Below are 22194 nucleotides of genomic sequence, written 5' to 3'. Positions count from 1 at the left end.
CCAAGGGAAGAAACACATCTCACCCAGATGGGGAAAGGTGTCCAGGCCCCAGAATAAATTTAAATTCTTGGAAGAATTCCTCAATTCTGAGCCATGATTGTAAAAATAACTGCAACAACCCAACCTCTCCCCAAATCCAAATTTCAATTCACCAAGAGTGTGAAGTCAGGTTTGTGCTGCCACAATATCAGAAATACTGTTCCTAATGACCAGTGTAGGACCACTCAAATATGCACCTTTTTATCTTGTATTTTGGGTTGGGACACAGCTTTAATGTTTCCCTTTCATCTGTTCAGGTACATTTTACAATAAAACATCTTCAGTAAACATGATACACCTCGTTTTAAACAGCATTTATACACACCATGTAAATATGTTGGTAGAAAATGTTCTGAGGCAACAGTTCATCAGGAGACCAGGTAAAAAACAACAAGGAGTGGTTTTTACAAAATGAGGTTTTCTTGTGGAGTCAGTTAAATTTCATCCTGCTCACTGCGCTCACGGGACGAAACCCAACGAGTCACAATCAGCTCCTGAAATAAAACGAAATGAAATAAAGCAATTATTATGGGAAAAAAAAAAAAACCCAAGGCTACAGAAAATCAGTGAGGGATGGGGACTAGGCCTGTAAAATTGATGTGTACTATGTGACCACTGCAATACTGTAGTAGATAACTGTGTTTGTTCCTGAAGTGAACTGAACTCTCACTTTTCCCCTTATTTCTGAGCCTCTCTCAGCCCTGCCATCTCCACAGTTTTCAGAAATCCGTGTTTTCCCATGGAAATGCTTACATGCACAGCATCAGCAACATCCACATTCAGATTAGGAGATTTTAAGTTTACAGAGATTCTGCGCTGCACTTTTCATGATCAGGGCACGAAGGAATTTAATTTTACTGCAGCCACGTGTCCAAAACCCAAAACAAGCCAAAGAAGAAGGCACAGTTCTCCCAAGGGTCTGCAAAAAGGCAGGAACCCCTCACCTGAACCTTGATTCTCTTCATGCACTCTGGGGTTGCCATCTCCTCGGCAGTCATGTCAGAAGGTCTGATCAGATAGCACAGCATGAGCTCCTGTGGGCAGCCAGCAAACAGGAATTTTACTGTGTTATGGAAGCACCATGAAGCTCACAGAGAAAATCTCAGGGAAATTTCAGTCTCATTGCTCAAAAGAAAATCCTGGGAGGTGGAAAGGGCTTTAAAACCAGAAGTGGCAATCAGGAAACAAGCATCCCTTGGATCTTTCTGCTGTTCCCCACACACTTTTTAACATTCCTGCAAGTGGCAGAACTGTAATGATTATATTTAATAATAATTCTCCCAGGATTCACCTGGATATTGACAAAGGAAAGTTCTCTCCCTACTGGCAGATGAACATATTGTTCAGCAGGATTCTTTTCCCAGCCCCACTCCAAGTCCCTGTCCTTTGGAGCCAACCTTTATCATCCCAAAGCTGGTTTTCCCCAGCACTTGTACCTTAGAAGCATTTGCAGTTGTTCTGTTCAGCCCAGACAGGGACATCCAGCTGAGGGGTCTGCGCAGGGAACCTTCAAAATTATCATCCACCAGCTCAGCAATGACAGAGTAACTGGCAAACACACAGGCACAAGTCACAGAGAGGAAAGTGGCATTTTCTGAGGACAACTCAAGAGCTAGAGGCTAAAAACTGGCATTAAACAATCTGCCAGCTTGCAAGCTGTGAAATTGAGTCTTTTTTCTCTAGGGAGGAGAAATACTGAAGTTATGGATGTGCCCAATGGAGACTTCCCTCCCCACCCTCCTGATGTTTGCAGCGTTCTCTTTGTTGATGCCAAGCTGACATTTATAACCAATTTATTATCTAGGAGTTCAACCTGACTAGCCAACAAATAAAGATGATTACCACTCCTTAGAAGTTCTCCCAAATTACATAAATTACACAGACCAGGTATTTTTCTAAGTCAGTACTACAAAATCCAATTATTTTCCTGAGTGCACCATCAGATGAGTACTGAATCCACTGCAGCTTGTCATTTTTAATGCCTGTTATTTATATTCAAAGAAATGGTGTCATTTAGCACCTCTGCTAAAAGGATTTTCACGTTCCAGGTGTGAACACAGCTGGCAATGTTTTTTGAGTGATGAATATGTGCTGAACCAGTGAAGATGCTAAACTGGTGTGAGTGAATTTTAATCTGAAGCAAAGGAATGAGCAGAAAAAGGAGTGTCAAACCTGGCATGGTAGAAGGGGGGCCCTTTTCGATACAGCACTGAAATGAGAGAGAAACACCTCAGTTAGATCAGAGTTCCATCAGCTAAATTCAGTGAGTTTAATACCAGGGCCTGTCAATACTGTCAAATGTTCTGTAAATTTTAATTACACAAGACAAAACTTCAGCTCTTCCGAGTTCTGCTCAGAATTTGGTTGTCCCAGCAAGTGGAGAGAGGAAAGAGCAGCAGAGTGGCTCAGGCCAGGTCAAAGGTAAAACAGAAGAACCAGAGGAATAAGCAATTGCTGTAGGAAAGAGTTTAGGATGGATTTTTTTGGCAGGGATGATGAATTCAGCCAGAGCTACACACTGACCTAAAGGACTTGCTCAGCACAACCCCCAAACTGTGTCACCACTTCAGCACATTAAAACACCTGCTGGGCTGCTCACATCCCAAAATACCTCACTTTAATGCACATTCTCCTGCAGTAACAGGCATTACTGCACTGCTTATGTTGACATGAGCTAAGTGGAGTTCTTGAATTCCTTAGCAAGGACACCACTAATTACTCCTGTAATATTAAACCCCCAAGCAATAATAAAAAAGCCAAGTCCATTCTCTATCTCCCCCCAAACCCCACACAAAGAAACAGTCTTAGCAGTAAGTTCATCAGAAGTCCAGCTTCTCTTACATGGGATGAATGAAGTGCATGAACATTAATGTGAATTGGGATCTGGACTCAAACCTGTTATTCTAGACACTCATATTAGCACTGCAGGAGAGGGGTTTAGAAGGGGACAGAGAAATTTGGGAAGGGAATTTCAGGACAATCCTGTAGCAATTATGAACCTCATGAAGCAAACCAGACTTTCCATGCTGTCTCCTCACCTACTACATATGGGATGTTCCTTTCCACTCAAACCCAAATTCACTAACCCCAAATGTCCTCTGCCAAAGGCTGCCCCAGTCCTGCAGCTCCTCCCTGAATCCCTCTGTGGGCCTGGAGTTCTGCCCTGCCTGGAGGAGGGCTGAGCAGGAAAGGATCCCAGTTTTGGGGAGGTACTCACAGAGATCCGTGCCGTACTTCAGCCCCACCTTGGGCACCCAGCCCTTGCCCCTAAAGTAGTGGTAGGCCATGTAGGTGGTTTTGAAATCAGGCTTCACCTCACTGAACACCTCCCAAAGCTTCACGATGCTCAGGGGCTCCTGCAAACCACACAGCAAGGACACTGCACTGATACAAACCTGCCATGCCCTGCTACACAGCAAATGCCAAACGTCACAGCAGCCAAACTCCAAATGCCACAGCAGCCAAACTCCAAATGTCACAGCAGCCAAACTCCAAATGCCACAGCAGCCAAACTCCAAATGCCACAGCAGCCAAACTCCAAATGCCACAGCAGCCAAACTCCAAATGCCACAGCAGCCAAACTCCAAATGCCACAGCAGCCAAACTCCAAATGCCACAGCAGCCAAACTCCAAATGCCACAGCAGCCAAACTCCAAATGCCACAGCAGCCAAACTCCAAATGCCACAGCAGCCAAACTCCAAATGCCACAGCAGCCAAACTCCAAATGCCACAGCAGCCAAACTCCAAATGTCACAGCAGCCAAATTCCAAATGCCACACCAGCCAAATTCCAAATGCCACACCAGCCAAATATCCAAATGCCACACCAGCCAAACTCCGAATGCCACACCAGCCAAATTCCGAATGCCACACCAGCCAAATTCCGAATGCCACACCAGCCAAATTCCGAATGCCACACCAGCCAAATATCCGAATGTCACACCAGCCAAATATCCGAATGTCACACCAGCCAAACTCCGAATGTCACACCAGCCAAACTCCGAATGTCACACCAACCAAACTCCAAATGCCACACCAGCCAAATTCCAAATGTCACACCAGCCAAACTCCAAATGCCACACCAGCCAAATTCCAAATGCCACACCAGCCAAACTCCAAATGCCACACCAGCCAAATTCCGAATGCCACACCAGCCAAATTCCAAATGCCACACCAGCCAAATTCCAAATGCCACACCAGCCAAATTCCAAATGTCACACCAGCCAAACTCCGAATGTCACACCAGCCAAACTCCGAATGTCACACCAGCCAAGTTCCAAATAAATCCCACAGGCTGCTACACAGAGCATGGACTGCAAACAGTAAAATACAGAATCTCCAAATTCAAGACAGGAACTGGGTGCACTTAGTGAGTTTTTTAGGGAGTGTTAAAGGAAAGGTTGATAAATCTTAAACTAAAAGCACAGATTTGAATTATTTATCATTATCAATTATTATCATTATTTAACATTATCAATATTGTATTATTATTATCATTACATGAATAACAGCTTGACAGAATTAATGTTGAAAATTCCCAAGGGATTTTGCCACCTCAGGTGTGTGATTATTCACCGTATTATTTCTCCTATATTTTCTGCCTAGAGTTAAAACAAAAATCCTTTCTCTGCAGACAGACAGTGCTTAATTATATTTGTCTTGGTAAACTTAAAGCTTTCAGACCTGTATTTCCTAAACAGAAATACCACTGCTTGTAAGAAAATCTTCCCAATTCCTCTGTTTGGTATTCCCTCCTCCAGAATTAACAGCACAATTCCCTGCCACACAGGTGAAGGTTCAGACCAAACCATATCCAAAGAAAAAGCATCCCCAGTAACCCAAGATAAATCCAATCTCTTACCTCCCCGTAATAAATACTTAAACATCCCAGAGCATACACCAAGAAAAAAGCCTGAAAAAAACAAACAGAGTCAGTTTAACTGATCAACTACCTCCTGTAGTTTATACACAAAGCCTTGCAAGAACAAAGGCTTCAATGATTAATTTCCTACAATGTCATCCCTGCTGAAGGCATGGTGTTTAAACTAATACAGAAATATATTTAGAAGCAGCAGAATTGAAACAGGAATTTATCTGAAGATAAATGTTGTGTTCCTGGTATTTCTGTATTTAAGTGCTGTCACTGCTCTCTGTGGGATTACTCACCTAAAGCAAACAGGATTGGACCCTATTTTTTAGCCATCTCATGTAATTATCACAGCTTATTAAAGCTAAGTTTAAGGACTAAACTTAAACTTAAGACAATCAAGGTACTTAGGAGACACAGGAGGACCCTGTCTTCCAGAAACATGTTTTAAATGACAGTGTACCATAAATTAAAGTTTACTTTTTCAGATGAAAAGCAAACCAGCTTGCACTATGCTTGACACGTACCTCTTCCAAGCTGAGTTGTAAGTACTCAAAAATCCTAAACGGGTTTTTTCTGCAGACTAATACTTCCTTCTTGACAAGCTGCAAGAAAAATTGACTATTACTAAAACTGGGAAAAACACTGAATTCTGAAAGTAGCTTTTCCTGAAAGATTAGCATCCTTTTTCTTACATTTTCTTGTGCATGAGTGGAATCATCTTCAGGACAGGAGCTTCCTTCTTCCTCCTCTTGCACCAGCACATATTCTAGAGCACATTCCCTTGAGTCCAACCCCTCCCAAGCCCTCTGCTCAGGGCTCTGCTTCACCTCACAGCCACAGAGGTCCCTGTGGCAGGACCCTTCAGCCATTTCCCTGGAATTTTCTTGTTCCTGGTGCCTTGAGCCACCCCCAGCACCCAGGGCTGCCTCTCCTCCCTCCTGGGAGCCTCCATTCTGTCCCTCAGCACTCTGGGCTCCTTCAGTGTCAGCAGGTTTCCTGCTCACTTCTGCATTTCCTGGCTTTGGGTCCCCCCTGGTGCAGCTGTCCCCAGTTTGGGGACTGTCCCCAGCCCCATCCCCTCTGGAGAAGGGCAGCCCCAGGGGTTTGGTGTAATTCTCCAGGATTCTGGTGACAGAGCAGTCGTCAAGACCCTGCTCCTGCAGGACACTTCTGGCCCACTGCACTCGGCGCTGGTACCTGGGGGACACAAAAATGAGAAATTCTGGGGATTCCATCCTTTAACTAACACTGTTAAACCTCAGAGGGTTCAGCACAGTTCATACACCATCCCCCCCAGCAGCTGCTGGGCACAAATGTCATTTTTTAGGCAGCTTCATGAACATCAGGATTCTGCTGCCTCCTCTGTCTCTGTGTGGCCTTTTGAATTCCTCTGGCAGCAAACACCATTGCTGAGCCCTGCACAAGCTGCAGCTTCCAGGAGCAGCAACTTCACCAGGCACAAAGTTCCTTCTCCCATGGGAGCCTTAATCCTGAATTCCCCCAAAAAACCCATGCTGGAATTGCAGGATTAAAACATGGAACAAGAGCCCTCACACCTCAGCTTTTACACAGCCAAGGGCTGAGAGCAGAACTGCAAAACTCTGCTTTAACTGCCCTGGAAACAGCAATGGCACAGCAGAAACACCAGTGGAAACATCTCCAGCAGGAAACACCTTTTTGGAAACCCCTCAGTTACATCCCCAAGAAATGACAGTAATCCCATCACTGAGATGTTTACAACTTTCAGCTACTGTTTCTAATATTTTTCATTAATGATAGAGTCTTTTAGTGCCTTTTCAGTCCCTTCTCTTGGAAATTAACATTAATATCCAGTTGAAATGTGACTCTTCACTCTGTGAAAGTGCAAATCTCTTCCAGCATTTTTTACTTCCCAGAGCAAAATCCTCAGACAGCATTTTCAGCCCAGGTAATAAAGACAATTAAATGCAAATTCCACGTGTCACCATAAATACAAGTTCCCCTGCAGGCTCCTGATAAAGCTGGACAACTCAGTGCTGTGCTCTTTGTGATATAAAAGACACTCCTCTTTGTCCTATTATTTAATTACAATTTAATTTGCCCTTGCAGGTCTCTACTGAGGCAGAGCATTTTGTGCACCAATAAAATCACACTTTTCTTGGTGCTCAGCATCTGCAGGCAGTAGTAACTGTAGTGGCATTAGTAATAAAATGGTTTTTCTTACCTAAAACTGAGGGTTGCAGAACCACGATTTTCAAATTTAAGTGATTCTTTTGTTTTTACTTATTGTAAGATTCAAACCAACTGAGTAACTCACCTGCACCTGCTTAATAGTTTATTCACTATTTAAGCAGGAAAAAAAATAAATATGTGGTCCAACACTCTGTTTTGCTCAGTGTACAAATGACCAATGTTAAGTGATACTTAAAAAAGAGAAAAATATCAATGTATTGTAGAAGTTCAAGAGCTGCTTCAACTGCACCATAAAAATCCCATATGGAAATGGAAGAGGTATTTTAAATAGTGTGCCCCAGAAACTTCTTTTCCTGCTCCTCACCTGAAAAATGTTTATTATGCTTGTAATCATTAATTTTATTAATTAATAATTAATTGTTAATTACCCATTCTGTGCACACACTCAGCCTTGGCTTCTATTCAGTAATCAATACCTACAAGCTTAAATGAAACACCACCCAGAATATCACCCCCTACCCTATTTCTACTTCTTCTAAAGTGATTTATAAATGAAATAACGAGAGAAGAAACAGAAGCAAGTCACCCTCATTATTTATACAGCCAACAACCTAAACTCCAGGAAGAGAAATATAAATGAGAACAATCTCTTTCTTAAAAACACCAAGAAAAAGGGAAATTCTCTTACTTTTGAGATGTAATTATGGGCAGGTTTGTGTCAATACCTGTGTGAAGAAAAATGATACATTGTTTCAGCAATATAAAGACGGTTTGGTGTCATTTTGATCCCTGGAGTAGTCTGCAGCCCAGGAATTGTCCCCATTTTCAGTCCTCAAAGTCATTTTGGTACCACTTTTCAAGCAGGGACACAGCAGAACCAGGAAAGGTATAAATGTAACAGCCTGCACAGAGAACTAAATACACTTTTTTTTTTCTCCAGACAATTATGGAGGGACAGGATAAAATCCAGTGATGGCCACTGGGACTTCACTGTCATGGGAGAGGTGAGTAAAGATTGAGGTTTTATATGAAAAGCCAAGAGCAGACTGGGTGTGAGTGGCTACAAGCAGACTGAAAACTTCACCAATCCTTCCCCCATCATTTCAGGGACACCAAAACCTGCAGATTAAACCCCAGGAAAATCAGGGAAAGAAAAGCCCCAGAATGATCCTTTTAATTCAGTCTTGCCTAGCAACAGCTCAGTGAAGGTTTGGGAGAATGGACTGAGGAATTATCCACATGGATTTTATATTGTTGGATTTTTCCCAGGCACGAGAGAGGGGGAGAGAGATTCCTTCACCTGATCCAATCCAGCAGATTATTCTTCTACATGTAATTTATAAAAATGTACCTTCAGTGAGTGAGGAAAGAGCTCCCAGAGCAGTGCTGAGGTACACAGAGCCCCCATTTACCTCTCCACTTGGCCACCAGCAGAGGATCTGAGATGCTGAACACCGGCCTGCTCCTGGAAAGGATCCCTTTTCCAAAATAGCCCTGCACAGGACAGGAAAAAAACCCAAATTATCTCAGGGCACTAAACCTAACTCCTTTCCCAGTTATAAAATGTGGGATGGTGAGATCAGCTGGAACAAACTCCTGCAGCATCTCAGCTCTGCCTAAAGCTGGTTTAGCTGCTGGTGACTGGTTCAGTATTAAACACCTGATTTAACCAAGTGTTTAAATCCCATTTTGACTGGAGAATGTTGGGTCTTTTCCCCTGAGTTCTAAATATTTGTCAGCCAACATCTCCCAGCAAATGTTTGAAAACAACAGCTGAAACCAAGGAGACACCACTGCATTAGAATACTGCTGAAATGAGCAGCATTTCAGACACAAAAAAACTTAACACAGCTTGCTTTACACAGGAACAAATCACTCTGAAGTGAAAAGAATTATACAAGCATTTCTAAAACATTAATATTTCAACCTCCTGAGCTTTAAAAACAAGAAAATGCTTTGAAACGTTGCATGAAATGTTGAAAAAAGGCATAAACATGAAGGCTTTGCAGCTGTTTCTTAGCTCACAATGTCCCTTCATTCCAAAATTTATTTGCTAGGCTAAGAAAAGACTTTTCACGTTCGATACAGAATATATATATGTTTTGGTACTGATTTCAGGAGAGAAGAGAAATGTGGAGAATCACAGGAGGCTGAAGGAGCAGGAAAGCATAAAGGCATCAGATTTGAACCAGCATGATGTTTTACCTTTAAAACACTACAAAATTGAAAACACTACAAATATTGTGCAAACAGGGTGCAGCACCTTGTTGTAGAGCTGTTCAATGTCCTCGGGGTTCCTCACAATCACGTTGTTGTTAATGATCTCAGCCTGGCACAGCCTGAAATCCTTCCCCCCCACATCCACAGGAAAGGGAGCCTCGTAGGACTCGAAAACTCTTCTTTTCCTTCTTGGGGGGTGAAAAACTGCTTCTGCCATTTCTTAATTTATCCTCCTAAAAAGCAGAAAGGAAAAATTTAACCCTCGGGAATTAAGGCTCACCCATTTTTTTTTTCTGTGTTTCAGCAAGACCCCTTCTACAACAGGAAATTCTCCATGGATCCTGCAGGGTAACCCAGGTTTAAGTCTGTAACTTTTACACTAAATAAACACGGGCAGGGATGTGCTGGACATCTCTGATCCGGCTCTGGAGCATCCCCTGCTGCAGAGCAGAACAAGGGATGTGCCTCAGCCCAGCGTTTATGATGGAAACTCCAGTAATAAATGAGTAAAACACATTCAGGAATCAAGCAGAGGAATGAGCACAAAAGCAAAAACCATACAAATGTCTAAATATGAGCCATTCTGAAGAGTTTGAGCTCCAGGAGCACAGGGTGGGATTGGGGGCATTGAGGGGCAGTGTCCGGGTGTCCCGGGGGCACTGAGGGGCAGTGTCCGGGCCCGGGTGTCCCGGGGGCACTGAGGGGCAGTGTCCGGGTGTCCCGGGGGCACTGAGGGGCAGTGTCCGGGTGTCCCGGGGGCACTGAGGGGCAGTGTCCGGGTGTCCCGGGGGCACTGAGGGGCAGTGTCCGGGTGTCCCGGGGGCACTGAGGGGCAGTGTCCGGGTGTCCCGGGGGCACTGAGGGGCAGTGTCCGGCCCCGGGTGTCCCGGGGGCACTGAGGAGCAGTGTCCGGGTGTCCCGGGGGCACTGAGGGGCAGTGTCCGGGCCCGGGTGTCCCGGGGGCACTGAGGGGCAGTGTCCGGGTGTCCCGGGGGCACTGAGGGGCAGTGTCCGGGCCCGGGTGTCCTGGGGGCACTGAGGGGCGATGTCCGGGTGTCCCGGTGGGATTGAGGGGCAGTGTCCGGGTGTCCCGGGGGCACTGAGGGGCAGTGTCCGGGTGTCCCGGGGGCACTGAGGGGCAGTGTCCGGGCCCGGGTGTCCCGGGGGCACTGAGGGGCAGTGTCCGGGCCCGGGGGCACTGAGGGGCAGTGTCCGGGCCCGGGTGTCCCGGTGGCTCCGGGGACAAGGAGCCGGGGCCGTCCCCGCCGCCCGCGCGCACCACGCACCGTCACCGTCAGCGCCGCGCCGCCACCGCGCCTGCGCACTGAGCCCGCCCGGAACCGCCCCGCCCCGGGAACCGCCGCATCCCGGCCCCGCCCCATTCCGGCCCCGCCCCGCCCCATTCCCCCCCCGCCCCATCCCGGCCCCGCCCCATTCCGGCCCCGCCCCGCCCCATTCCCCCCCCGCCCCATCCCGGCCCCGCCCCATTCCGGCCCCGCCCCGCCCCATTCCCCCCCCGCCCCATTCCGGCCCCGCCCCATTCCCGCCCCGCCCCATTCCGGCCCCGGCCCCGCCCCGGCCCCGCCCGGCGGTCCCGCCCCGCTTCGTCCCTGGTCCCGCTCCATCCTCGCCTCGGGGTTCGGTCCCGCTCCATCTCCGGTCCCGCTTCGTCCCCGCCCAGAGGAAGATCCTGTCCCTCCTACTTCACCCGGTGATGTCCCCGCGGGGATGCACTGATGTCCCTCCCGGGATGCGGTGATGTCCCCTCCCGGGATGCGGTGATGTCCCCGCGGGGATGCGCTGATGTCCCTCCCGGGACACGGTGATGTCCCTCCCGGGACGCGGTGATGTCCCCTCCCGGGATGCGGTGATGTCCCCGCGGGGATGCGGTGATGTCCCTCCCGGGATGCGGTGATGTCCCCGCCGGGATGCGGTGATGTCCCTCCCGGGATGCGGTGATGTCCCTGCGGGGATGCGGTGATGTCCCACCCGGGATGCGCTGATGTCCCACCCGGGATGCGGTGATGTCCCGCCGGGATGCGGTGATGTCCCACCGGGGATGCGGTGATGTCCCTCCCGGGATGCGGTGATGTCCCACCCGGGATGCGGTGATGTCCCACCCGGGATGCGGTGATGTCCCCCCCGGGATGCGGTGATGTCCCCACCGTGATGCCGTTTTCCCCTCCCGGGGACAAATCACCCGGCGCTGGCAGCTGCAGCGTGACCAAGGGAGAGAAGCTTTTGGCGTGAGCCATAAGCTCCATGAGCAGACACACACGGGGAGCTGATTTATCAGCGGTGTGGGGGACACAGGGACAATGCCCCACTCCTTTGGCTGTCCCAGCGGGTGAGGCTGATCCTGCAGCTCCAAGCACAGGGCGTGCTTGTTTAACTATGAAATAAAAGCACCTGAATAAAACACAAAGCATTTTCACTATTTAGGGCCTGGCATACCTTTCTCTACAGCTTGAGCTTTGCTCATTAAACCCACAGTCACCTTCACCCACCATACACCTGCTCCTGTTTTGGGATTACCCTGGGAGGTGCCACAGTCACACAAAGAGGATCAAAACCATTTGGCTCTAGGCACACAGACTGTCAGAGAATTCTGATTCCCAGCAGAGATCAGTGAATTCCCCGATGAAAAATTGTAATAATAGGTCCTTCTTAGGAGGTGTTTTATCTCTCATTCCTGGTTTTTTATGGTGAGCCAAAGGGCAGGCAATAGTGGTTACAAGGCCAGACAGGAATTATTGCACAATAAATGAGAATACTCAGATTGTGTTCTTACATTTATTGCCTACAGTGGTTCACTTGATACACCAGCTCAGGACTTTTAATTTTTTTTTTTTTTTAATGTTGATTCACATAAAAAGTGTTGAAGCCAAACTTCAGAGAGATATTCCTGCCACCAAAGTACAGAGATGCTCTGGTTGCTTCAGGTTCATTCTCAGAGCTCTGTCATTAAAACACCCAAATTAAAATATTCCAGACAACAAAATGAAAGTGAAAAGGTGTCACTCTGATTCAAAATTCCTTCTAAATTGGTCAAATCAAATCTCACTTGAATGAAAGGAGGCTTTATCTCTGCTGTAGCTGTATTTTCTCGTTGTGCAGACACATTTACTATGAGACGTTCACTGCGGGGAGGAGCAGACAAAACACGAGGAGCTACAGGCCACTCACATTTCCTTATCTGTGTGTGGCCTTGAGAGGAACCCACAGCCAGACTCTCAATTAACTCAGCCACACTCCTATTTCTTCAACCTGATATCTGCTCCTGTTCCTGATAAGCCCAGCTCATGCTGCAGCCAGAACTCGCTGTCTGAAGGACAAGTTTTACATGAGTCACGTTTCTTTTTATCTGACAATTTCTTCTATCAATTATTGTACAGACACTCTCATAAATGTCTGCAGGCTCCCTTTCTGTGATGAGCAGGCAGCACCCCGATGACAGGCTCTGAACTGCAGCCCTCGAGGTCCCGGGGGATCCCGGGCAGTCAGAAATGTCACACTGCTGTCAGGAGCCAAGCGGAGAGAGGGACAAGGCTGAAATAACCCTGGAAATGGTGACATGCACAAAACAGACCTGCATTGGCCTGCAGGGTAACAGGAGTATGGGAGGAGCTAAATATATTGCAAAATCACATTGTACCTGTGAGTGAGGACAAGGCTGAGGGTTGTCCCGTGTCCACCAGCGGGACTTTTCAGAGCGAGTTAAACAAACACCTTTCAGGAACAGTACAAATAAACCCAATCCTGCACTAAAAGCACGGGCGAGCCCTTTCCTGGGAGGGTGCAGGTTCCTTTGCCCTTGCCGGGGGCCGGTGCTGTGCCCGCAGTGCGGCGGAGGATGCGGCGGAGGATGCGGGGACCGCACGGGCTCAGCGCATCCCCTCCGCGCCCCCGGGCTCGGCATCCGCAGCCTGGGAACGCACAAATCCCTCTTCTCCCCGGCTGATTCGCTGCTCTACCGCAGGGCATTCGATTGCTTACTATTTCTTGATACTGAGCTGATTTATTGCCTTATTAAATTAAGGTCCAAGCTGATAGACTCTTCCCTAAATCACCGTGGCTGTAACCCTTCAACCCTGGCACTGCTGCCTTTGTGCTGGGGTTTTTAGCTCTGCTGCCTGGTTCTGCGTCCCACTGTTGGCACTGGCAGCCCCAGGAATTCCAGGCTATATGGATAAAAATATGGATATCCTGGCATCCCTGTCAGACCCAGCACATCCATAGGAACCCCTCTGAACTCCCAGTATCTTTCCAGGGAGAAGATGCTCCTGCTCTGTGCTGTCACGGGGTTTCTCAGGCCCTGGTGGAGGAACAGAGCTGAAAACCGGTGGCAAGACATGATCTCCCTGCCAGGCTCACCGAGCTCCTCCTGTGACCACACACGTGGTGATTTCCTTTAAATCTGCACAACGTTTTCGCAAAGCCTGCCTGTGGTTCGTGTCCTTCCACAAGCACTGCTTCACTGCAGAGCCCATCTGGAACCGTTTGGAAGAAATATTCCATTTATTAAAATAGGAGCTCGTTTTATATGATATGAACTAATATTTAACAGCTACTATTAACTAGTTACTGGGCTATGAAGTTTCCACCCCAGTAAAATGGAGTTGCCATGTGCAGGAAGGTACAGGGGAGTTTTGTTATCCAAGGTGATTTTTTGAGTGTTTGGGGATTTTAGAGGCAGTTGGGAGTTAATTCTTAGTCCTACCTCGGCCAAAACATACAGGCCAGGTACTCCTTAAATACATATTTTACATGCTTAGGCTTATTAAAAGAAACAGAAATGTCAGCCTGTAAAACTATTTGCCCATGTAGAAAGCTACTCATAAAATCATAAAAGAATGATCTGTTCTTACGGTGTCTTTAGGTAATTTTGGAATCAGTGCCAAAAAGAAAAGGGTTTTGCACGGAGCCCCATGAAATTCAAGTCACGAAATGTCACTGTAATAATTTCTGTCTGGCTTTGACAGCACGTTCCTGTAATATGTTGTGATGCCATCTGAATTGTAACCCACCAACCCCCAGGATGACACTCTCCTTTCTGAATAAAGCCCTTTTCTTTCTCACAAGGTGATATGGACAGCAGTGGGAGGATGGGCTGCAGTTATTTACATTAGCCAGTTCCAGTTTCCCCCAGACTGACAGAAATTCCCATGGAAATTCTGGTTACATTAACTTTGACAGAGATATGGGACTGTTTTTGGAAACTTAAATAAAAAAACAAACCCAACTAGGGAATACTTTTCATTTTTATTAACGTGCAGCATCTTAATTTTGTTTATTAAAGAAATAAATCAAGGTTAGTCTCTGCTTAGTTTCAGATGGTTTTCACAGGAGACAAAAAAAGAGAAGTCAATTACTGGCCAAGCATCAACCCAGTGAGGAATCCCATAATAGCAGCAATCCCGAGGTGGATGGCAGTGAAGGGAACTTATAGCATGAGAAAAGAGGACTTGAGAGACGAGTATGTCATGAATATATTTACTCCAGACATGGACAGCGGTTGTGCGTTCTTGAAGATTAAACGCACTTGGATGTGGAATTCTTGTAGGATCCATCCCACCAGGGCTTTGTCCGAGGTCATCAGAGTCACTCCTTGCCCTCAATTTGTACTCTAGAGGGGTTGGAAAATGATGTGAACATGAATTTTCTTCAGTCTCCCCAAAGCCACCGCTTTCTTCCTCCCCCTGGAAACAAATGCAAAAGCTCTGAGCTGGCCATTCCAGGGGGAATTAAGGGCACTTAAACCCCCTGGTTCTCACCCAGCCCTGGAGTTCCAGCCCCAGCTCTATTTACCTTTTGCTGAAGAACCATTTGTTTCTGCGTGGCTCATTAGTTTTTCTGCTCCATCAGTCCCCTGGGTGAGCTGTTCAATGAGGCAGAGCTTCTGTTTGGCCAAATCCTGACTCCATCACCTTCACCTCGCGTGGCTCAGCACTGTGGGCTGGGCACAAAGCTCCCGCTTCCAGCAAGACGAGCACTATAAGTTCATTTATTTTTGTTTGTTTTGGGTGTGTAATTCGGCTGGAAGGAGCCCAGCCCGTGCTGGGTGTCTCCACTAGGTGTCCATGTTTCAGCAATTTTCATTCTGGGCTCCCCTCGGCCCCGTGCAAAGCGCAGAGCCATGGTTCTGCTCCGCTGCAAGGTGCAAACGGGAGAGAGATTTTCCTATCACTCAAGTGTGCACCTGGGCCCGCATCTGAAAAGGCACAGAACACCCAAAACCCACCTTTAATGGCACATCTTAGACACTCAAACCAGTCCTATAAGGACGGGCACACTTTTCAGATATTGATTATTGCTATTTTCTAGTGCTATTCAAATTATCGCTATTGATTATCGCTATTTTCTAGTGCTATTCAAATGATCACGTGCTTTGTATTAAGTTGTAGGAACAAACAGGAAAAGCTTTCCAGATTTTTAGCCGGATTTTTTATAAAAATGATTTTTTGTTTTACTTCCAGTTTTTTTTTTTTTTTTTTTTTTTTTTTTTTTTTTTTGCATTCAGGTGAGCACAGAGCCCCAAAGCAGCGGCTCAGATTTTTAGAAGCACCTGCCTAATTGTTAAATAACTGCTTTGCTCATTACATTTCTCTCCAAATATTGATGCCTAATATTTACCTACTTTTCCTTTGTATCTAATGGATGCTGGAAGGCAGAGTTTCGTGCACTAAGTGAGCACATGGAGTTTTTCATGCTCCCAATTTTAAACAAGCTGTAGATAGCAGCCTTTGGGCCTCGGTGCTCATTTATTGAAGATGTTTTTCAGTGCTTGTATTTGTGATTTGCAACACCATTCATTAATAAGAGGTCAGAGAGCAGTGATTTCAGTCAGATATGAGGGAATTCCAAGGAGCTGAAAAGAAGGCCTTATTTAAGATTGCTGAGTTCTGTTCTAGGAATAACCCAGCAGATTTTTTTTTCCTGTTTTTCTTCTGGTTTCCCAGGCATTTTCAGTTTGTTAAATGTAAATCATAGAATATCTTAAAATTTTAGGGAATGCTGTGTGCCAGACCATTTGAAGGCAACATCCAGGACCACATGCAAATGAGGCTCTGGTGATTTCTAATTCCCATAGCTGTGAGTGGAACATCTAAAACTGAGTTTGGCTCCAAAAATTTTACCTCATTTACAATGCTAAGGAAGCAGAAGAGGTTGTTTTATTATAGAACAAAATGGAAATCTGGTGTCACTCCATCTCATTTGGAATGTGCCTGATCCAGGAATGTGCTTGAAGATTTCTGCACAGGAGCAATCCTGTGGAACTCAGATTTTACCTGAAACGTGTCTCAGAGCTCATCCCAAATGCTCTCTAGGTTCATGTGTCACAGCTGACACAAGCACAAAAAAACAAGCAAATCAAGAAAAACCCCTAAATCATCACATTCTAAGAACTGAAAGAAATAAACCAACTTGCTGCCAAAGGTACACATGTTTTTAAATACCAAAAAAAAAAAAAAAAAAAAAAATCCACCCCAAACCAAACAGACCCAGAACATCCTCTTATGGAATATATCCCAATCTGGAATATTTACTTTCCGTTTGTTTAATAACAGGAAAAAGGCTTGTTGCTCTTTTGTTGAGTTTCACATGTCAGCATCTTAATATTCCTCTGGTATTCTTGAAACTTTTACCAGGAAGAAAACAGTGCCATGGCCTATACTAGGAAATGTTCTGTTTATTTGAAATGCCTTTATGAGCACACAAAGGCGAACAATTACTGTCATAAACCCAGGGAGCAGCTCCTGATGGTTAAGTTGTCTCATTTGCACTTCTTTGTGCAGCTCCTCGGCTCCTTTGTCCCTGCCCTTCCTGTGTTCTGCACCTCCTGAATTCCAGGGCAGGTTCAATCCTCTTTTTCCATTTCCCCATTACCTGCTGGGCTCTGCTGCTTTGGGTATGTGCAAGGTGGGGGGAAGGTTTATCACCCCTCTGCTGCTGGCTCCACTTTTGGGGATCCTCCTGGGCCCTTTTCCAGCTCAGAATATTCTGGCAATATTCTGAATATTGCCACAAAGCTGGAGCTGAAGGGCTGATTTTTGATTACAAGGTCCTGGGACTGGACTCTGGAAGAAAGAATGACAAAAGAGCTTTCAAAGCTCTTTAAAGCTCCTGACAGAAATGTTGTTATTTTGGCCTTGCCTGTTTGATTGTGGCAAACGCAGTAACTATGGCAAATTTGGACCTTATTGTGTCGAAAAGTATTTTATTTTTGAAATACGGTTTTATTTCTGTAGGACAGACCTATAAAGTGTATAAACCAGGCCAGCTCTCTTCACACAGCCCTGGTGTGCTGTGGGTTTGTTTAAACAATGACTAAACCACAAACAGCCACTGACTGCATTCCCCAGGAGCAGAACTGTGGGCACAGGAGTGTCTCAAACCCAGGCTCCAGATTAAAAAAAAAAAAAAAAAAAAAAAAAAAGAAAAAGAAAAGGTAAATAACTCATAAAAGGAAGTGCAAACAGCAGGGAAATCTTGTCTCCATCTGTCAAGCCCTGTAAAGGACAGGTAGGCTGGAAAGGCTGGAAAGCATGGGCAGTGTTCTGGGGCTTTTGGTGGGTTTTGGGAGCACCTCACATCCCTGGGTGTGAATTGGGGAGGGATGTGTGACCTCCACCTGGTGCTTCTGCATCTTCCCTGAGCCACAGAGCCAATCTCTGGTACAGACAGCCACATTTCGGAGGGGAACATCAGCCTCAGAGAGCCGGGGCTTTTTCTGGCTTTGCCCTTTTTGTGGGGCAGGGGCTGCTCTCAAACGCAGCAAAGTCAAACCTTGCTGCTGCTCCAGCCCCCAGCACTGCTGCCGTGCAAATATTGTGACAGGGATTTTTATTTTTTTTTTAAAGTCACCCAGTGGAAAGTCTCACAGGTCCCGAATTAGCAGGAGTTTTGTAAAGTTCCTATTACGAATCGATGGAATTTATACCAAAGGTGTTGAAATCACTCACGCTTCTGCTGACTCACTTCCCCCAGGGAGGGCTGCTGACCTCAGAAATGCCCTCACAGAAGTCCAGAGCACAGAGCTGCCGTCTGTGCCATGCAGAACATCCTGAACTCTCAACTCTGCTGCATCCTCAAATTCTTGCTTAATGTGTCCTGCTGCCCTGCAAGCCCCAGTCCGTTTGAAATGCCACCTTCTTTTATAATCTGCTCTGACTCAGATGCTGAGTTGGAGTGGTATTTACAAAATATGTCTATCGCCCCGGATTTATCTTGCCAAGGAAAGTTAAATGGTTACAGATTAAAAAGATTTTATAAGCACGATATGCCACAGTATACATTAGGAAAAGTTGTTCTAAAACTATTTCTGGCTTTTGTTGGGAAAAGAAATAATTATTGAAGCTTGAAGGGGAAGACTGCTTAGTAAAAGGAAGGGGAATTAACCATAGTGAGGTTCTAAAGGAACTCTGCTTTGCTGATTAAGTGCTTTTTCCAGAAATGCAACTAATGTTTCCTTCTTTTTTTTTTTAATTCTTAAATCAGGCCCAAGTGCCAGCAAATGTCTTTCTTTACTGTGTCTGGAGGTTTATTTTTAGTCCCAAGAAGGGTATAGACAGCAGCCTGGAAATCAAGACATTTGCAGGGCCAAATAAACTTCCCCACACTTGAACTCTGGGTGTCAGCTCATTCATCTCCCCGTGGCTCAGCTGCTTTTCTGTCAGAAAAGCCTTTGCAGTCCCATCTGCCAAGGCTCTGGAGCTCCTCACACCCCAATCTGTTCTTGTCTTGCTGAAAGCATCTCCCAGTTTTGCAGCTTCAGGATTTTACCGGGTCTGAATTTCACATTGTGATGCTCAGAGTGAGCAGGAATTTCATTTTCTTGCCTGGTAAATGTCTGACAGCAGAAGTGCCTGGCCTGGGGTGCTTTTATTTATTCCCTGGGGAACAAAAACTGGGGTGTGGTGGGCACAGCCCCCACTCTGCCCTTTTGGAAGTGAAATGTCCCAGGACAGAGCTCACAAGGCTGTCACCAGAAGTTTCCCATCCCCAGGTGGGAAGCAGGTGGGAAGTTGAGGTTCTTTCAGGCGCCTGTTGGGGCAGTTTTTCTGAGCAGGCTGTTGCCTTATTTTAAACCGGGAGATCCAAGAGATCCAAATTTTAGTTTTCCTCTCCCAGGGAGGGTGTTTGTGCCCACCAGGGCTGTTTGCCCAACTCCTGCTGCTGCTGAGCCACTGCTTTTCCCTCCTGTTCCCATCTTGTTGAATCAACACTGCAGTGCACAGAAATAACTTAATAACTTAGTGCCGCGGTGCAGGCAGTGCTGGGGTGGCCAGCCTGGAGTGTTTGTCACACCATTAAGGGACAGAACATTCTCTTTGGTGTCACCTGGCTCTCAGCATGCAGTGGGTTCATGCCCAAACTCCCTGAGATCCATTTAGGAGCTGTTTGGTTTAGATGAAGTGCAGCTCAGAAAATGAGACAGCTCTCAGTGCTGCTGCTTCAGGAGAGCTCTGTCCTCTGTTCATCTCAGCCCAGCAGCTGGGAAAAAAGGGATGTTTTTTTTTGTTTTCATGTTTTGCTCATACTGTAGAGTTAACAGAACTCCAAGAGAGTTGCTGGTTTCGGCTCTGAGCCTACAGACAGAAAAATTGTTTGCTGAGTTTCAGCCAAAGTCACTGTGGCAGGTGGGTCACTGTGGGTTTGCCATGGGCCACAGCACGGGATGAGTTTGAGGGTCTCATCTGACCTCTGGAACCTTTTAATTTTGGGCACACACAAGGAGTATGGAAAACTCAGATGCTGTGCTCCACAACCCAAGCTAAACTTGCCTGGCTTCAGCAGTCAAAAAATTCTGCAGGGCTGTAGTCAGTGTAATTCCTTATACACATAAATATGTGATTATTTTCCTCCAACCCCCATCAAAGGGAGGTGTCAATCACTATAAAAACCACAGTAAATATTCTTGGACATTTATTTAAATATCCATAGAGAAAGTAAGAAAATCTCCTTGGATTCAGGCAAAAACCTTGGCATGTGGGAGTGCTGGATCCCATCCCCATGACCAGCAGGGTTACCCACCCAGTGGCAGCTTGATGGCAGAAATGGGAATTTGGGGCAAGTCTTGCAAACTCTGACCACAGCTCATTGCAAGACTGGAGCACGATTGCATCAATTCCTGCAATGGGTGTCCCAGCCCCCCCAGAGAGCAGGGCCTGATTAAAAAATGACTCGTGGCTGCATTCCAATACTTGGAATAAATAAACCAACAACAACTGGCTCTTGTGCAAGGTCTATACACTTTCCTCACAGGCTTTCACAAAAATGCCACATTTCTGACGCCTTTCCAGCAGGCTTTTGGAGGCACTAGGCAGATTAGAAATCTGAATTCTAGGCAGATTAAAAATCTGAATTCTGGGTTCTGTTGCTCGTTCTGACAGGCACTGGACAAGGAACACCTCAGTTACTCATTTCTCTATTTGCAAAAAGGAATGAAGTCACTTCCATACCACTAACTTTGATATTAACAGAAAATAAGAACATTATTTAAGACCTATTATTTCTTATAATTCCTTTTAAGAATCCTTTAAAAGCAACTCGTTGACAAAAAATTCATTTCAAAGTGATTATGCATTCACAGCGATAGTAGCATCTATCTAAATGCAAATTTACTTTTTCATCCTATGAAGTATCCATAATGCACATTTAAAATCTCCATAAACCTCCCTGCTCCACGCGGAATATTCTGCTCTCGTAGGTAAGCAGCAGGAATTTGAAAAGACTCTCTAATGCACTCCTAATCAAAGTCTTCCCATGGAAATCCAGATTTTTATGGATGGCAAATTGAAGTCTCTAAGTGTGCCAAAAAAAAAAAAAAAAAAAAAAAAAAAAAAAAAAAAAAAAAAAGAGGTTAGGAATTGCTGAACTGTACCAGAGCCCAGGTAGTGCTAATCTGCAGCGTGAGCTTTCCTCCTGCTTCAAAGGAAGATGTGAAAAATGAATGTCAAATGTTGCATTTCTGCAGAATCTTCTGCCTGCTGGAACAGGAGCCACGGCTGTGGGAGAAATGAGTCAAGTTTGACAAACAGACCTGAACTGCCTGGCTTTGAGCTCATTCTCACCAGGTGACAGCCAGGTTACACAACATTTCAGAGGGAAGGATCCCTTCCCTTGATGGCTGCTCTGAGGCCATGGATGCAGCAGCAGCACTTCTCCCCTTCCAGCTGTGCCCCACCAACGGAGAGAGATTCTGGGATTGTGGCGTGACCTTCCTCCAGAGCCTGCCCTGCTGCTCCTTCCCACGTGTCATCTGTTCACAGGGCCACAGCACAGCCACACACAGCCCTGAAAGCCTGGCTGGCACGCAGCTTAGCTCTGCCCCTCGTTTTTTTGCGGAGAAATTTAGAATTAGGGAAGATCTGGAGCCCCTCACTGGAATTTAGACTGCTGCAGCTTAATCTCACCACTGCTTCTTCCACATATCAAAAAGTCAAGGCAACCCCCACTGTTTAGTCTCTGTCATGTTGCTGCAATGTTGAATCACACCAATGCGCAGAAATAACTTAAATATATGGAGTTTATTGCTTCAGTTGTATTAACAACATCTATTTGCACTGCGGGATGTCCAAATCCAGGACGCTGAATTAGAGCTCAGGGGTGGACTGAGCTTGACATTCTATGAGGCAGCATTTTTTTTTTTTTCCACAATTAGATTCTAACTATCAGTGAAGAAAGCAGGCAGTGGGTCCCAAGTTATCCCCCAAGAAAAAAACCAGGAGTCTGCTGGATCTTATCCTGGCACAGCCAAAACAAAAAGGAGGTGTCAGAGCACAAGCTCTGCTCTGAGATATCCAGGGCTGATCTCTGCAGTGCCACGGGACACACAAGGACAGTAAAAATGTCCTGGTGGCATTCTCGGGACATGGAACATCCTGTGCTTG

At 46.1% G+C, this 22194-nt stretch overlaps 1 protein-coding gene across 1 annotated transcript; it reads right to left on the bottom strand.

The window, feature by feature from the left end:
- Nucleotides 1-336: 336 nt before the first annotated feature.
- On the bottom strand, nt 337-10619 carry TSEN2 (tRNA splicing endonuclease subunit 2). The gene is made up of 12 exons (XM_066326956.1): nt 10588-10619; nt 9345-9534; nt 8494-8575; nt 7770-7806; nt 5602-6106; nt 5434-5511; nt 4901-4951; nt 3257-3395; nt 2212-2248; nt 1476-1587; nt 984-1073; nt 337-533 (listed from the first exon to the last, which is right to left on the bottom strand). The coding sequence occupies exons 2-12, from the start codon at nt 9516-9518 to the stop codon at nt 474-476; spliced, it is 1365 nt and encodes a 454-aa protein (XP_066183053.1). The 5' UTR covers nt 9519-9534; nt 10588-10619; the 3' UTR covers nt 337-473.
- Between the last annotated feature and the right edge of the window lie 11575 nt (nt 10620-22194).

This window comes from Sylvia atricapilla, chromosome 11 (assembly GCF_009819655.1).
Source record: "Sylvia atricapilla isolate bSylAtr1 chromosome 11, bSylAtr1.pri, whole genome shotgun sequence".
Taxonomy (NCBI): Eukaryota; Metazoa; Chordata; class Aves; order Passeriformes; family Sylviidae; genus Sylvia; species Sylvia atricapilla.
The sequence above is the reverse complement of the archived record's forward strand: the minus strand, read 5'-3'. Positions and strand labels throughout refer to the sequence as shown.

Coding starts and splice junctions, on each gene's coding strand:
- TSEN2 (XM_066326956.1), bottom strand. CDS start 9,518: ATGGCAGAAGCAGTTTTTCACCCCCCAAGAAGGAAAAGAAGAGTTTTC. Junction 8,576..9,344: donor TTGAACAGCTCTACAACAAG/GTGCTGCACCCT, acceptor TGTCCTGTGCAG/GGCTATTTTGGAAAAGGGAT. Junction 1,074..1,475: donor CAACTGCAAATGCTTCTAAG/GTACAAGTGCTG, acceptor GGCTGCCCACAG/GAGCTCATGCTGTGCTATCT.